This window comes from Marmota monax, unplaced genomic scaffold, assembly GCF_021218885.2.
Source record: "Marmota monax isolate L192 unplaced genomic scaffold, Marmota_monax_Labrador192_F-V1.1 WCK01_AAM20220418_F8-fsc00050, whole genome shotgun sequence".
NCBI lineage: Eukaryota > Metazoa > Chordata > Mammalia > Rodentia > Sciuridae > Marmota > Marmota monax.
The window spans coordinates 5281613-5299041 of NW_026694552.1; the positions used below are offsets into that span (position 1 = coordinate 5281613).

The 17429-nt window shown below is 34.4% G+C and overlaps 1 protein-coding gene across 2 annotated transcripts in view; it reads left to right on the top strand.

Moving 5' to 3' along the window:
- Positions 1-17429, top strand: part of Rnf128 (ring finger protein 128) — a 98114-nt gene that overhangs the window by 75671 nt on the left and 5014 nt on the right. For both annotated transcript variants that reach the window (XM_046420853.2, XM_046420852.2), the window contains exons 3-5: positions 13644-13715; positions 14970-15052; positions 16137-16233. In XM_046420853.2, the coding sequence (XP_046276809.1) occupies positions 13644-13715; positions 14970-15052; positions 16137-16233 (252 nt within the window). The remainder of the gene's footprint in view (positions 1-13643; positions 13716-14969; positions 15053-16136; positions 16234-17429) is intronic.

A 17429-nucleotide genomic window follows, 5' to 3' on the forward strand; every position in this document is an offset into this window, starting at 1 on the left:
ACATGGAACTTAGAAATGACAGAATCATTGCTACTAGTGACAACACTTGTCCATATTAATATTTGGTATATGAACAAAGGCCAATTATTCTAGGAAGGTTTAATAAACACTTCTCTGATACTTCCTGATTTATTTTGTAGCTAAACCAAACTGTATCATAACCATGCTGTGATATGCTATAATACTGGTATTGATGGTAAAATTCATCTACCTTATATAAATCAATCATGTGGTAATCAAATGGATTAGTTAATTGAACTAAAACCTCCTCAGGATGTGATACCAATGGAGAGTGAGTAGCTGAAGGAAGAATTAAAATGACTTAGTTTCTTATATTATTAAATAGCTCTGCACAAGTTTATCACAAATTTCAAGTGGCCATAGATCAGGGGAGTAAATGGATAACTAAATTAGTACAACAATATAAAGATATTTGTGATGGTCTTATGGACTGGAGAAATTGTACCTTTGGGAGTTGTTTCTACCACTTGAATGCTTCTACAAGTATCAGGTTTATATAATGTTGTTCAATCTATATACATATATATATTATACAAATACTATACTATATAAATATAATACTGTACTATAATAGTAGAAGTATAACATGTATATATAAATAGTGTATAAGTAAGAAATATTTATATATAAATATATTTATATATAATGTATGTATACTGTTGCACATATAAATGCTAATTATAGTAAATAAATGTTATATAAAATATAGTATTTATATAAATACTATATTGACACTGCACTGATTGCTTTGTAGATTGCAAAAAAAAGAAATAACAGCAGAACTATCTGCTTACTCCTTGCATGTCCCTAAAGGTAGCCTTGATTGGATCTTAGCCATGGGAATGTGGCCCTCAAAGTGATCCGTATGATAGTGATTGATGATAATGTTATATACACCTGAGGCAGTGGACCATGTTGTACCAGTTTGTCAAGTTTGCTTTGTACAACAATTCATACTGATGCTATGCACATTTCAGTGTTGGGGACCTGAGTTTCAGGTAACATGGATGGTTGCTAATAAGAAACCCATAGTAACCAGCCCACAAATCCAAATCTCTCATCCTGATACTCAAACTGTTTGTTTGGGCCACCCATGTCCATATAGTTTGATATAAGAGAATAACACTACTACTATTCATTTCTAGATGAGGATGGGCTAGGATACATTAATATCTTGAAAATTATTCTTGAACTTTAAGCATTATTAAAATTATCTGAAATATTCCCAATTACATTTAGTTTTCTCTATTCCAGTAGTACATGAAATTAACTGGGAGATTCATCAGATATCTGCATACTATACTATTCTCAACATATACAAATATGTGGTTGGTGTGTTTGCATGTATGTATCTGTTCCTGCCTAAATTTGAGAATTTTTCAGGGCCTTTTACAAGACCATGAGAATTGTGGCTCTTATATAGAGCAGGTTAAATAAACACTTGTCTAAGTGAGATCTAGTTTTACAATCTTTTTTCTGACTTTCTCATCAATCAAAAGGAGACTAAAAATGGGTCCCAATTTTTATAGATTTACTTATTTAATTCTTCATTTATATCACTATTTCATTTTTGAGACTTCTTTCTCACTAGGTTACTGTTGTTGTCCTCTTTCTGTCACTGTGAGAAAATACCTGAGATAAATATCTTAAAAGAAAAGAGGTCAATTTTGGCCCATGGTTTCAGAAGTTTCAGTGTATGGTCATTTGGCCCCTGTCACTTTGGGGCTTGTAGCAAGGTAGAAAGAACATCATGGCGTGAAACATGTGGTGAAGCAGAGCTATTCACTCTTGACCAGGAAGCCAAGAAAAAGGGAAGAGGTTGACATCCTAATATCTTCTTCAAGGACACACCCTCAATGATCTAACTTCCTTCACTAGGCTTCACCTCCTAAAGATTCTACCTGTGGTGCCATAGGCTGGCAACCAAACCTTTACTACATGATCCTTTGAGGGACACTTAAGATTCAAACCAGAACAGTTACCATGGTTGGTCTTAAAGTTCTTGGGTAAAGTGATCCTACTGCCTCAGCCTCCAGAGGGCTGGGTCTACAGCTCACCCTACCATGCCTGGCTTATATCACTAATTCCCTGCCCCCCTGCAACTTTATTGCAGTGTAATTAACAAATGAAAATTGTATCTTTTCAAGGTATACAAAATGATAATTTGACATACATTATACACTGTGAAGTTATTACCACAATCAAATTAACACATTCATCACCACACAGTTATACATAATTACGTGTGTGTGTGTGTGTGTGTGTGTTGTGAGGACACTTAAGATCTACTCTTAGCAAATTTCAAGTAAAACATCAGATCCTCAGAACTTAATTGTCTTCATAAAATGTTGAATTCATAGAAGCATAGAACAGAATTGTAGTTTTCAGAGGCTGAGGGTGGGGAAAAAGGGATTGTCAAGGACTAAGTTTGGTCAGAGTGTACCAGCTTGCAATTATATTGCTAATTCTAAAGGTGTTGATTGTTTCTCTTCATAAAAGGCTATAATCTGAGAAATAACCTATTTACTGAGTCAAATTCTCCCTTTCTCCCCAAATTTTCCTCACAGTGCATTTCTGTACACTGCTCATAGTGCTTATCTTTATGGGAATGGTCTATACTCCTATGTATCTCTCTCTGAGGTTCCACAGATTTGTGGGAAGCTGTTTAATAGCCTGCACTTCTTCTTTCCTGTAGGAATACTTTTATTCAAGTATTATACATAGGTTTTCTTGTACAGAACAAATTTCTTTAATTTTTCATATACACCAACTACCACATAGCTCAGACCTCAAGTTAATTCTCAAGAATATATTTGAGGAATTCAGGTGCAGTAGTACACACCTATAATCTCAGTGACTCCCAAAGCTGAGGCAGGAGGATTACAAATTTGAGGACAACCTCAGCAACTTAGAGAGACCTTGTTTCAAAAAATAAAAAAGGATTGGAGATGTAGGTCAGTAGTAGATACCCCTGGGTTTCATTTCCAGCACCTTCGGAGGAAAAAAAGAAGAAAAGAATCTTCTTACTATAATTTTTGATTTTAAATAGCTTGCTTTACAAACTCTGAGCCAAATTTATGAAAATGTTTATTTTTAAAATGAGGTGATTTACGTGCAGGAAAATCTAGTTTGCTTGCATTTACCCTCTTTTCTTGCTTTTGCATACCCTGCCTCTATAAAATAATTAGGTTTGCCTGCATAACTAATGTTATTCATGAGAATTTCATTTAAGCTGAAAGCTAAATGCCCTGTGACCAAGAATCAGGCTGGCAAATCACCAGACTAAAGCATATATTTTACCTAATTGGATATAAATACACAAATGAACTAAATAGAATACTTTTGCATTTACTACAATTTTAAAATTTAACATTATAATAAAGAATAAGAATTGGTTTCATTTTTCATTTTCAGCCCCACTGAACTCCCACTCATAAGCAAAAGCAAAACAAAATGAAAACTATATATATATATATATATATATATATATATATATATATATATACAAAAAAATTGGCTAGAGCCTTCAAAGCTTTTGACTAGTCAGAGTAGTCACATTAAGCTTCTGTTAGGAAAATTGGCCAACAACCAGCTTAGTTTTAGTTTTCAACTCAACTGCCAAATCTTCTGACACCAGGTATTTTTTAAGATTCAGAAGTAGGAGAGAGGCTGTTGGTATAATATACTTATTTTAAAATTTTTCAGAAATTATAGTGAGTAGCCAATTTAGAAAGAATTTTAAGATTGGGTAATAGCTAACTTTGAGGGTTTTTTTCCCTCCTATTTCTCTCATTTATCTTCTCATGGAATGTGAAGCCTTTTAAAGGCTTCTTTGCTGTTGCACAATGGAAGCAGTGTACTATAGTGGAGAGATCATGGGTTTTAAAGCCAGAAAGAACCTGTGCTTGAATTGAATCACAGCTCTGCAACTAACCATCTGCCTGGACTTTATTCAAGCTTCATAAGCTTACTTTTCTTGCCTATAAAATTTGTACATTAAAATACCTATTTACAAGGTTGTTAATAATTACACACAATGACACATGTAAAAATCATAGAGTTGAAACTGACACATGGTAGGAGCCCAATAAATTCCCTATAAACCCTTCTTTCCCAAATTCAGTGGATTTGAGGATTTAAATGAGCAAAATTGGCCAGGATTGGTGGTGCCTGCCTGTAATCCTAGTAATTTAGGAGGCTGAGACAGGAGGATTACAAGTTTGAGGCCAACCTCAGCAACTTAGCTAGATCCTGTCTCAAAATAAAAAGGGCTGGCGATAGAACAGTGGTGGAGTGTCCCTGAATTCAGTCCCCAGTACCAGAAAAAGAAAAGCAAATAAGTAAAATGGAGAGGAATCTTGTTTGAATAAAAAGGAAGAACAAGAAAACCCTGAAAATCTGTTTATATTTTCTAAATTTAGAAAATATTATTTGAGCAATTACTATCCACTATGGGAATTGTTTTAAAATACTAAGATCCAGTCCTCTAGCTACTCACAATCTAGGAGGGGGAAAATACAAATAAATAATGCAATTATAGAATATGATAAGAGGTGGAAACCATGGGCTACTGAAATGTATAGGGTAGAAGGGAATTCTGATATGTTGGCAAAGCACTGGGTAAGTGTCTAATTTGTATAATAAGGTAGAAATGTTCTTGAAGTTCTGATTTTTAAGGAATAAGATAAATTACCATTTGCATTGCTAAATATTCTCTCTAAATGTGGAGGAATAATTGGGCACTCAAATGTTAAATGATATTGTGCAGATAATATATCATATTTAATATACAAACTATTTGATCCTAATGTTGTTGTCATATTTTGGTGTTTTAGAGGGAGGATTGTATCTTGGAACTGTTGCTATCAGTGTGAGAGTGAAATATTTTGAGTACCAATGGCAATTTTATGAGTAACCTTCATTGAAGCTCATTTCACCAAAATCACTTGTCTCACATCCATATTTAAAGGAAATGACTTTTCTTTATATAAACTCAACAGAAGATATTGAAAATATCCAAATTTCATTTTTTGAAAATGGTTTTCTTAGAGCATTATAATTATACATAATAATGGGATTCATTTAAAATATACATAAATGCATAGAACTTAATTTTCTCCATTTTAATCTCTAGTACTTCCTCATTCCCTCCCCTCTTCCTTCTCCCATTCTCCTTCTCTACTGATTTTCCTTCTATTTATTTATTGTTTTTCTAATTGGTATATTATAGTTATGCATAAAAGTAGAATTCATTGTGATATATTCATACATGCACATAGCATAAAGAACTGAAGTTCAGCTTACCACAGTTACATGTGCATACCAATGATTATAGCAGCACAATTCACAATACACAAATTATGGAACCAGCCTAGATGCCCATCAACAGATGAATGGATAATGAAAATGTGGCATGTATACACAATGAAATATTACTCAGCAACAAAGAAGAATGAAATTATGTATTTTTCTGGTAAATGAATGGAACTAGAGAACATGCTAAGTGAAATAAGCCAGACTAAGAAAGTCAGGGGTCAAATGTTTTCTCACATATATGGAAACCATAGAGAAATATGGAATTAGAAATAAGGGGAATCTCATGAAATGAAAGGGAGAACAGTGGAATAGAGGAGGAGGATCAAGGGGGTAAGTAGGAAGGATGGGAAAGGGGAGGAAATACAGAATGAAACTGACCAAATTATGCTGTGTGCGTGTATGAATATACCACAATGAATTCCAAAATTTCCTGTTAAAGTTTTATTTAAAGGACACTTCATTAAATATTGTTTTGTGCTATGCTGCAAATTCTCTTGAGATTGTTTTAATGATTAAACAAATCTCTTGTTTAACATCTTCTGGCATCTTGGATTTTGCCCTATAGGTTTTTGGTATTCTCCCTTCTTCCACCACCATTTTTTTTTTTTTTTAGCACTGGTCTAATTTAAGTTTTACTGTTATTCTGGGAATAGACTCAGACATTTTTGAGTTTGCCTTTGATCCTGCACCTCAAATTAATTTGCATTAAAATATTAGGTATAATTAAGTAAGTTATATATTTGACATTCATTCCTAATAAATTGATAAGTGTTAGCACTGGAGACTCAGGCATTTATATTGTGTTGAATTAAATATTTTGGATTGAGAAATCAGACTGTATAGACTTAATCAAGTCAATACCCCTGGAGAGGCATCACTTCATTACCAGATGTTTTCCCAATTGGGTTACAGAACTTGTTGCTTAAACCTAAATCTGAAGTGCTTTGAAGACAAAGTGCAAAATGATTATCAGAGACATATTATCGCATACACTACTGCCTCCCCATAACACACATCCATTTTCTCTTAGTGGCTCTACTTTTTTTTCTCATTTGCTTTTTCTCTTCTCAATGTCTAAATAATTGATGATCTATGTAAAAAGAAAGTAGTGAAGTTTGGAAATCTAGGCCAGGCCAGGACTGGTGGTTCATTGAAAGGATTGTCACAGTTTGACAGACCACAGAATCAAGAAACTGGTATCCAGGTACGGTGACATATGCCTGTAATCTCAGCAGTTCCAGAGGCTGAGACAAGAGAATAGTGAATTCAAAGCCAGTCTCAGCAACAGCAAGGCATTAAGCAACTCAGTGACATCCTATCTCTAAATAAAATACAAAATAGGGCTGGGGATGTGGCTCAGTGGTTGAGTGCCCCTGAGTTCAATCCTTTGTACCCCCCCCCAAAAAAAAAACTGGTAAAACATCAAAAGATAGCTGAATTTTGGATAGTTAGATTGTAATGGACTCTTAGAATATAAAGATCAGAGTTCCACTACCAGTTATATCATTTAAAGTCTGCATGCCCTTTTTAATTATTAGGTTTTTTCCTATTATTGGTGCATATTAATTGTACAGAATAGTGGACTTCATTGAGGCATATTTGTAATGGATAAAAACAATTTGAGCTGGGTATAATGTCTTATGCCTATAAACCTAGTAACTTTGGAAGCTGAGGCAAGAGAATTTTAAGATTGATGCCAGCCTCAGCAACTTAGTAAAGCCCTAAGCAACTTAACAAGACCCTGTCTCAAAACAAAACAAACAAACAAACAAAAAAAAGCCAGGTGCAGTGGTGCATGTTTGTATTTCCAGCAGGTCAGCAGGCTGAGGCAGGAGGATTATGAGTTCAAAGCCAGCTTCAGCAGTTTAGTGAGGCCATAAGCAACTTAGTGAGACCCTGTCTGTAAACAAAATATTTTTTAAAAGGGCTGGGGATGTGGATCAGCACCCCTGGGTTCAATCCCTGGTAAAATAAATAAATAAATAAATAAATAAGGCTGGGGATGTAGCTCATGGTAAAGTACCACTGGGTTCAATCCCAGTACTAGAAAAAACAAAACATAATTCGATCAGTTTCACTCCCCAATATCTTTCCTACCCTATTCTTCTCCCTCTATCCTACTGTTCTTCCTTTTGATATCTTGGAGTTTCTTTTTATTCTTGATTTTTTTTTTGTTCTGCTTTTACATATGAGAAAAAAGAGATGATACTTTTCTGAGTCTAACTTACTTAGTTCAAAATTATGGTCTCCAGTTACATCCATTTTCCTCCAAATGTCATAATTTCATTCTTCTTTATGGCTGAATAAAATTCCATTACATATCTATATGTATCTATCTCACATTTTCTTTATGCATTCAGCTGTTGATGGACGGCTTGGCTGATTCAACAATTTGATCATTGTGAACTGTGCTGCAATAATTGTGGGTATGCATGTATCTCTAAAGTATGCTGACATTTCTCTTGGACAAATACCAAAGAATGATATAGCTTGATCATAGGGTAGATCTATTTTTTTAACTTTTAGAGAAATCTCCATACCAATTTTCATAGTGGTTCTACTGATTTACATTCCCTTAAACAGTATATAAGAGTTCCTTTTTTCCTGCATCCTCACCAGCATGTGTTTTTATTTATATTCTTGATGACTGTCATTCTAACAAGAATGAGATGAAATCTCAGTGTAGTTTTTATTTGCATTTCCCTGATTGCTAAGAAAGTCATACATTTTTCATATAATTGTTGGCTATTTGTATTTCCCCTTTAGAGAACTATCTGTTGAGTTCTTTTTCCCATTTATTGATTGTGTTACTTGCTTTTATAATGTTGAGCTCTTTGATTTCTTTATACATCCTGGTTTTTAATCCTTTGTTGGAAGCTGACAAAGATTTTTCTCTCTGCTGGATGCATTGGTGCATTTCTGTAATCCCTCTGGCTCAGGAGGCTGAGGCAGGTGGATAGCAAGTTCAAGGCCAGCCTCAGCAACTTAATAAGACCCTGTCTCAAAAGAAAAAATAGAAAGAATTGAGGATATAACTCAGTGGGAAAGTGATCCTGGGTTCATTCCCCAGTACAAAAAAAAAAAGTATTTTTTCCCATTCTATCTGTTGTCTCCTCACTGTTAATTGTTTCCTTTGTTATGCAGAAGCTATTTAATTTGATGACCTCTCATTATCTCATTTGTTGATTATTTTATCTCCTGAGCTATAGGAATCTTATTGAGGAAGTGGTTAGCTATGCCTATATGTTGAAGTGTTTACCCTATTTTTCTAACAGTTGCAAAGTTTCCAGTTTTGTACTTAGATCTTTGATCCATTTTGAGTTGACTTTTATGCAGAGTGAGAGATAGGGATCTTCTACATGTGGTTTTCCAGTTTTCCCAGCACCATTTGTTAAAGAGGCTGTCTTTTCTCCAATGTGTTTTTGGCAGCTTTATCAACAATCGGATCATTATAGCTATGGAGATTTGTTTTTATTCTGTTCTATTGGTCTATTTGTCTGGTTTTTTGGGGGGTTTTTTGGGTTTTTTTTGCCAGTACCTTGCTCTTTTTTTGTTGTTGTTGTTCCTATGGCTCTGTACTATAATTTTTTAAAATATTTACTTTTTAATTATAGGTGGACCCAATATCTTTATTTTATGTTTATGTGGTGCTGAGGATCGAACCCACTACCTCAAACATGCTAGGCAAACGCTCTACCTCTGAGTCCCTACCCAAGCCCTGTACTATAATTTGAAATCAGATGCTGTGATTAAGCATTGCTCTTTTAGCTCAGCATTGCTTTTGCTATTCTGCATATTTGGTTCTAACACATAAATTTTAAGATTGTTTTTTCTACTTCTGTGTAGAATACCTATATTGGTGGGCATTACATTGACTCTGTAGAACGCTTTTGATAATATGGCAATTTTAACAGTATTAATTCTGCGTATCCAAGAGTGTGGGATGTCTTTCAACATTCTAGTGTCTTCTACAATTTCTTTCTTCAGAGTTCCGTAATTTTCATTATAGAGGTCTTTTACCCCATTGGTTAACATCCAAGTATTTCGTTTTTTGAGGTTATTGAGAATGGGATAGTTTTCCTGATTTCTTTCTCAGTAGATTCATTATTGTAGTGTAGGTAAATTATTGATTTTTATGTGTTTGTCTTGAATCTTTTTACTTTGCTGAATTTGTTTATCAGCTCTAAAAGTCTTCTGGTGGAGTATTTGGGGTATTTTAGATATAGGGTCATGTAATTAGCAAACAAAGATGACTTGTTTTTTCTGTTTATATCCCTTTTACTGTCCTTCTCTTGCCTGATTGCTCTGGCTAGTTTCAAGAACTACATTGAATAGGAGTGGTGAGAGTAGACATCCTTTCCTTGATCCTGATTAGAGGAAATACTTTCAGGTTTTCCTTATTCAGTTCGGTGTTGGTTTGGGGTTTGTCATATAAAGACTTTATGATGTTGAGGTAAGTTCCTTCTATTCATATTTTCTTCAGGGTGTTCATCATTAAGGGGTGTTGAATTTTGTTGAGGATCTTTACTACATATATTGAGATGGTCATATGATTTTTGTCCTTGGTTCTATTTATGTGATGTATTACATTTATTGATTTGTGTATTTTGGACCATCCTTGCTTTATCACTACATGCCCTTTTGGACAAGTTATTTTACTTTTCCAAGCTTCTAGTTGCTGTGTGTGTGTGTGTGTGCGCGTGCGCACCAGGGATTGAACCTAGGGGCACTTAAGCACTGAGCTATATCCCCAGCCCTTTTTATTTTGAAATGGGGTTTCACTTAGTTGCTTAGGGCTCACTAAACTGCTGAGTCTGGCCTTGAACTTGCAGTCCTCCTGCCTCAGCCTCCTGAGCCACTGGGATTACAGGTGTACACCACCACATCCAGCCTAGTTGCTTATCTTTAAATGAGATTCTTACCTCCTTTAGGGGATTGTCATAAGGAATAAATGAAGTAATGGATATAAAAATGATTTCAAAATATCAACTGTATAAATATAAGGAAGTATTAGAAGTAGTAGCTTCCTACACCAAGCCACAGGTGGGTTCCTTTATGTAACTCTCAGCTTCAGTGGGGCTGACAGTAACCAACTCTCATATTTTATTTTATTTTATTAAATATTTATTTATTTTTTAGTTGTAGTTGCACACAATACCTTTATTTATATGTGGTGCTAAGGATCTAACCCAGTGCCTCACACATGCTAGGTGAGTGCTCTACCACTGAGCCACAATTCCAGCCCCACCAACTCTGATATTTTAATCAAGACATTTTTCCCCTTTAGGCTTCAGTTTTCTTATCTGTCACAATAAATGTTTCCTTGGTGATCTGAAGATCCTAAGTGTCCTCCATTCACCATTCCTCTATTATTTATTTATAATGCAAGCAACAAAAACAGAACGGAAGATACTTGTGCCAAAAAAAAGACCCATCATAGAAACCCCTTTTAAACTCACAATGAAGTCCCAAAATGGGAGTGAAAGGGCTTTCATTAGCACCTCTTTTCTACTTAGAACCTAGCTCTACTTGCTGCTCAGGTAACAATTTAAGAGGTTGCTGCTATTCCTGTGACAGTAAGGAAATAGTTTGGCTAGTAATTTCCTTAGCTTTAAGCCAAATACCTTTCACAAAATGATATATATTATATAGGAGACAGGTTTGGGCATTAAGGAGTTTCCTTATCTACCTGGACTATGGACTATCCCCTTCCAAAATATGATTGCTAAAAATATGTATAGACATATTACAAGTACCCATTAATGCTTACTTATGAATGGTAGCTTATATTTTCATTTAATAAACATTTTGTTGAACATCTGCTATATCATAGGCATTATATTAGATACTCTACTTGCATTACCTCTAATTTTCATGTAACCTAGATGTCAGTTGGTGACCCTGGTAGGGAGGGGGATTTTTACAGGGGCATAAGGAAGAAGCTTACATTCTTACAATGACCTCTGGTTCTGAGCACTTACTTTTTGCTAAATTTCTGTTAAGTTTTTTTTTCTTTTTACAGTTTAAAATAGAAAGATTGCTTATCATCTTGCCATTCTGAACATACTATTTTTATATTCCACACAGCATCCACCCAGCTGTGAAGCCTAAGCTCTAGTTCAGTTTACACATATATTCACTTGAGGCATTTTTGTATACAGTAGATTTTAGGAAAGGAAGGGAAGGATTTTTTTGCAACAGTACACCATATTAATACTAATTATCTTATATTACCTGGGATATTTTTTTTTCATTTGGACAGTTTACCCCACATATGACAATCTCTCAATGATTCCTCTCTATTCATAATATTTTCCTCACCTTTTTTATTCCTCCCATACCCCAAATTCACTTCTGATTCAATGATGCATAAGTTTTTAGTGTGAGTTCTCTAAGTGAGCCTTGGACTTGACTTTGAATTTCCAAATGTTTCTAGATTTGTGCCTAGTGAAACAAAGGTGGCTATTCTCAGAATCCATCCTCCTTACTAGGCAATAGAGGTTATAAACAGCATTTTCCCCTTAAACCAAATATTTTCAAGTAAATAAGGTGAAAGTATTAAGTGAAATGTCTAGAATTACTCATTGAGTAAGTGACAAAATCAGATTTTTAATCAAGGTCCATTTGAATTAAATTCCTATGCACTTTCCACCAAATATGTCGCATTTCAAAAAAGGACTTGGAAATAAATTCTGGAGGAGATGTGGAGAAAAAGGAACACTTTTACACTGTCAGTGGGATTGTAAATTAGTACAAACATTATGCAAATCAGTATAGAGTTTCCTCAAAAGACTAGGCATAGAACCACCACATGACCCAGCTATACCACTCCTCAGTACTTATCCTAAAGAATTAAAGTCATCATACTATAGTGACACATGTATAACCATGTTTATAACAGCACAATTCACATTAGCCAAACTATGAACCAGCTGAAGTTGAATGAATGAATGGAGAGACAAAATGTGGTATATACACAGAGTAGAATTGAGCATGGCAGTGCATGCCTGTAATCCCAGTGACTCAGGAGGCTAAGGCAGGAGGATTGCAAGTTCAAAGCCAGCCTCAGCAACTTAGGCCCTAAGCAACTTAGTGAGACCCTGTCTCAAAAAATAAAAATGGCTGGAGATGTAATTCAATGGTAAATCACCCCTGGGCTAAATCCCCAGTACTTAAACAAACAAAAATTCCACAATGGAGTTTTATTCAGGCATAAATAAAAAATGAAATTATGTCATTTGCAGAAAAATGGCTAGGAATTGAGAACATTATGTTAAGCAAAATAAGCCAAACTCAGAAGGTCAAGGGTTGTATGTTTTCTCTCATATGTGGAAACTACAGAGAAAAAGGAAAAGAAAGGGAGGGCAGGAATCTCATCAAAATCAAAGGGAGATCTGTAGAGGAAAGGGAACAGCAGTGGGAGGTGAGGAGGGAAAGGAGACATACTAGGGAATGATACTGGCCAAATTGTATTATGTGCATATAATGTAATGTTATGTAACAATGAATCCACTACTATACAATGTACCAATAAAATGTGGGAAAAAAAGAAAGGGATCACTTGAGGAACAGAACCTTGACCTATACCTGAGCAGGATCACTGGGATTTGCATGAACATTGTATCTCTGCACCAGCTGTCCTTGATCCACAGCTATTGTGTGCATGTAGGAATATGTAACAACAAATCCCACCATTATGTACAACTATAATGTACCAATAAAAATGTGGAGCCAGGCATGGTGGCACACACCTGTAATCCCAGTGGCTCAGGAGGCTTAGGCAGGAGGATTGCCAGTTCAAACCCAGCCTCAGAAAATTAGCAAGGCACTTAGCAACTCAATGAGACCCTGTCTCTAAATAAAATATCAAAAAGGGTTGGGGATATGGCTCAGTGGTTGAGCACCCCTGGGTTCAATCTTCGGTACCAAAAAAAAAAAAAAAAAAGAGGGAAAAATTGGAAAATATTTACTTTAAGGTACTCTGCACTGTAAAACACGAAAAATGATTTGGAAATTTATAGCATCTGAATCCATTTGGAATAGGGACATGTAGCTTTATCATCACCATCCCAAAGACACTATTTAAGAAAATAGGAAAATGTAATAAGTAAAATAGTTTCAATAATTTGAAAAATGCTGCTTGATAACAGATAAATGAGGCATTTATTATGGTTAATTAAATTTTATCTTTTAAAATTCATTTGTTCATTGACATTCACCTGATAAATGTTAATTAATACACTCCACCTTTTTAAACCATGCATCTTTAAAATTACTTTTTCTAATATCTGATTTTTTTATTACAGAGACAATTAAAGGCAGATGCTAAAAAAGCTATTGGAAGGCTTCAACTACGTACACTGAAACAAGGAGACAAGGTGCATTTATTATTTTAAAATACTGTTTGTTTTAAAGCAATACTAGCAAACCATTGTTCAAACAAAATGTTCTTCCAATATATTTTCTTTGCCTTTTATGAACCGTATTGACTTTTTAAAAAGTTGTTTGATGCTGAATAATGTCCACCAAAGATATCTAAGTCCTAATACCTGGAACCTGTGAATGTTACCTTATGTGGCAGATATGATTTTGCAGATATGATTAACTCAAGGAAATAAAGACAGGGATATTATTTTACATTATATGAAGATGTCCTAAATATTATCACAGTGTCCTTATAAGATAGAGGAAGAGAAGGATTTTATTATAGCACAGTAGAACAAGTGACAGTGGAAACAAGACACTGGAGAGATGTGAGAAAGAGGCCATAAGTCAAGGAATGCAAGCGGCTTTTTTTTTTTTAACCATACTAGATATTTACTGAAAAAGGGGGAGAGAAACCCCTATTTTCACATAAAATCCTATACACAATTGCTCATAGCAGCTTTTTTTGTAATTTCCCAAAACTAAAAAGAACCTGAATGTCCTTCAAATGGTGAATGGATAAACTTGGCATACCTATGTCATGGAATACCATTTTGCAATAAAACGAATGTAGGAATCCTATGGATATATACAGCTACATGGATAATCTCAAAAGTATTATGTGAAGTGAAAGAAACAAGACTCAAAGACTAGATAGTACATGATTCTATTTATATGATATTCTGTAAAAGCCCAAAGTGTAGAAACTGGAAAGTGGTTTCCAGGAGCTAAAAGTGAGAGAAAGTATTAATTACTAAGAGGTATGGAGGAATTTGCTAGAGTAATGGCACTATTCTTACTTTGATTGTGGTGGGGAGTAAGTGACTGTGTATGTTTGTCAAAACTTGCAGAACTGTATACTAAAAGACTGTATGTGAATTACTATACCTTAATTTTTAAAAATGGGAAAACAGCTATAGAACTTATGCAAATGATGTTTTATGAAGTCCAAAATCAGGAAAAAGAGTCTAAATCAATGTATATGATCTTATTTGTTCTGTTCCCCTTTTTTGTTGACTTTATCCTTTTTACCTTTTTAAGCCCAAATAAATTTAAATCACCTGTTGAAACTTTACATAGTCACTTAGTGATAAGATGCTTCTACATTTATAAGAAGTTATGCTAGTTATATGGACAGTCCAATCTTACTCCAAAGTTTAACTCATTTTCTCTTATCTACCAGAGTAACAATAACTATTTGTTCATAGGAAATTGGTCCTGATGGAGATAGTTGTGCTGTGTGTATTGAATTATATAAACCAAATGATTTGGTGCGCATCTTAACCTGCAAGTAAGTTTGACGTTCTTTTATAACATCAATAAAAAATTGCTGACTCACAAAATGATTGTGATGGGGAAAACTATTTTGAATGTTTCCTAACTGGTGCAGAGAAAGTGTGTATGTTTAACTTATCTTCAATTAAATATAAAGGAGTTTTTTAAATTAATGACACTCTAATCATACCTACTCAGTGGGAGGATCATAAATTTGAGGCTCATCAGACAATTTAGCAAGACCCTGACTCAAAATACAAAATAAAATAAAGGGATGAGGATGCAATTCAGTGAAAGAGCAATCCTGGGTTCAATTGCCAGTACCACAAAAAAATAACACTGAAATTGGTAGAAGTCAAATTGTATGCTTTCCACAATCCAATACAATTTATTCTGAACTGATTTCATACACAACTGAGAATTAGTCAGCAGAACACACACATACATACACACACACACACTTACACACACATACATGCACACACACAAAGGCAATACTAGATTATTTGGTTTTAAATGCATTATAATAATTCCATTGATAAAAAATAAAATAGATTTATAAGCACCAATTTAGAAGTCTTCACTCAAGGTTTTTTTTTTGTTTTGTTTTGTTTTGTTTTTAATTATCCTTTCCTGAAGATTGCTCTTAAGACTCTTACCACTCTTTCTTTTAGCTGTTGAATAGAAGTGTTCTTGGAACATATTATATTGGTTAAAGCTTCAGTATCATGTTGTACACAGTATTTTGTACTGTGTTGTTGAGAACGACTATACCATTTTACAATTAAAGAATTTACAATTTCAATTGTGTAACATTTGAACAGTCTTAACTCAGGTTGTTAGGCATTTTCAAGTAATGTGTACTGAAAATAGTTTTTTGAAACTAAAATAATATGGTTTATATTTAAAAGTACTATATTAAGAAATTTCAATTTTTATTTCTGTGGCTTGTTCTTTGTATTAATAGTGCATTTTTAAAAGAAAAAAAAGCATCCATCCAAAGACTAAGTAAAGTTGTGCTACAGCCTGCTAATAAATGTTAGGCAAAGTGTTGTTGTGTTACATCTTTTAACTAAATTATGCATTTTCTCCCTTATTAGCCATATTTTCCATAAGACATGTGTTGACCCATGGCTGTTAGAACATAGGACTTGCCCCATGTGCAAATGTGACATTCTCAAAGCTTTGGGAATTGAGGTAAACATCACTCTTTACTATTTATATTAAGGAACTTAAGCAGTATGTTATTTATGTGCATGAGCATTCAGGAAAATAACAATATTATTTTTAGACATATAGTTTACACCTGAAACTATACATATTTACATCATAGAGATAGTGAGTGAGGTTGCATCTTTGACCATCTCCATTTTCCTTCTTCCTCCCTCTACTCAAAAGGACTTATCATTTAATCAGAATTTGAAGTGATGATCATATAAACTAACAACTTGTCATCCTCCTTTCTGCTTCCATTATATTATTGCATAGTGACCAAATTTGTTAAATGAGCATGTGTAATTTGAAAAAAAAAAATATGTAATAGATAGTAAATTATAATTTCATATTTGGTAAGTGAAAAAACGTTTTTAAGGTAAAATAAAAATCAAGCTCAATAAAATCTTCATAACTTGTAGAGATACATGGATAACAGCACTCCTCATTTCTATTAGGGGATAGCATGATACATATATAGATACAGTTACATAGGTATTTTTAAGTGCCCATGTGGTATCAGGCATTATGTTATGAGGTGATGGGATCATTCAAATGAACATCAGATGTGCAGCCCATTGGTGGACCCAATTACTGCTCTGACTGGGGCCAGCAAGAGGGGGATTTTTCTTATAATTATTGTTTTAGTTCGGTGTTTGTTGTTGTTGTTGCTATAACTAAAAGGACCCAACCAGAACAACTGTAAAGGAGGAAAAGTTTATTTGAGGGCTCATGGTTTCAGAGGTCTCAATCCATAGACAGCAGGCTTTGTTCCTCAGGTCTCTAGGTGAGGCAGAACAACATGGTAGAAGAATGTGGCAGAGGGAAACAGCTTACATGATGGTCTGGAAGCAGAGAGAGCTCTCCATTATATTATTTGCCAAATACAAATATAAACCCCAAAGCCATGCCCCTAATGCCCCAACTCCTTTAGCCACACCCCACATGCCTTCAGTTACTAAGTTAATCCAATCAGGGATTAGTTTGCTGATAAAGCTCTCACAACCTGATCATTTCTCCTTTGAATCCGCTCACATTGTCTCACATGTGAGCTTTTGGGGGACGCCTCACACTCAAACCATAACAATTATCAAAAGATATTATAGGTTAAAAGGTTATGAAATATTGTTCTAATGAATCACTTATGAAGAAATTTTATAATGACGTATGAAGAAAAGTAT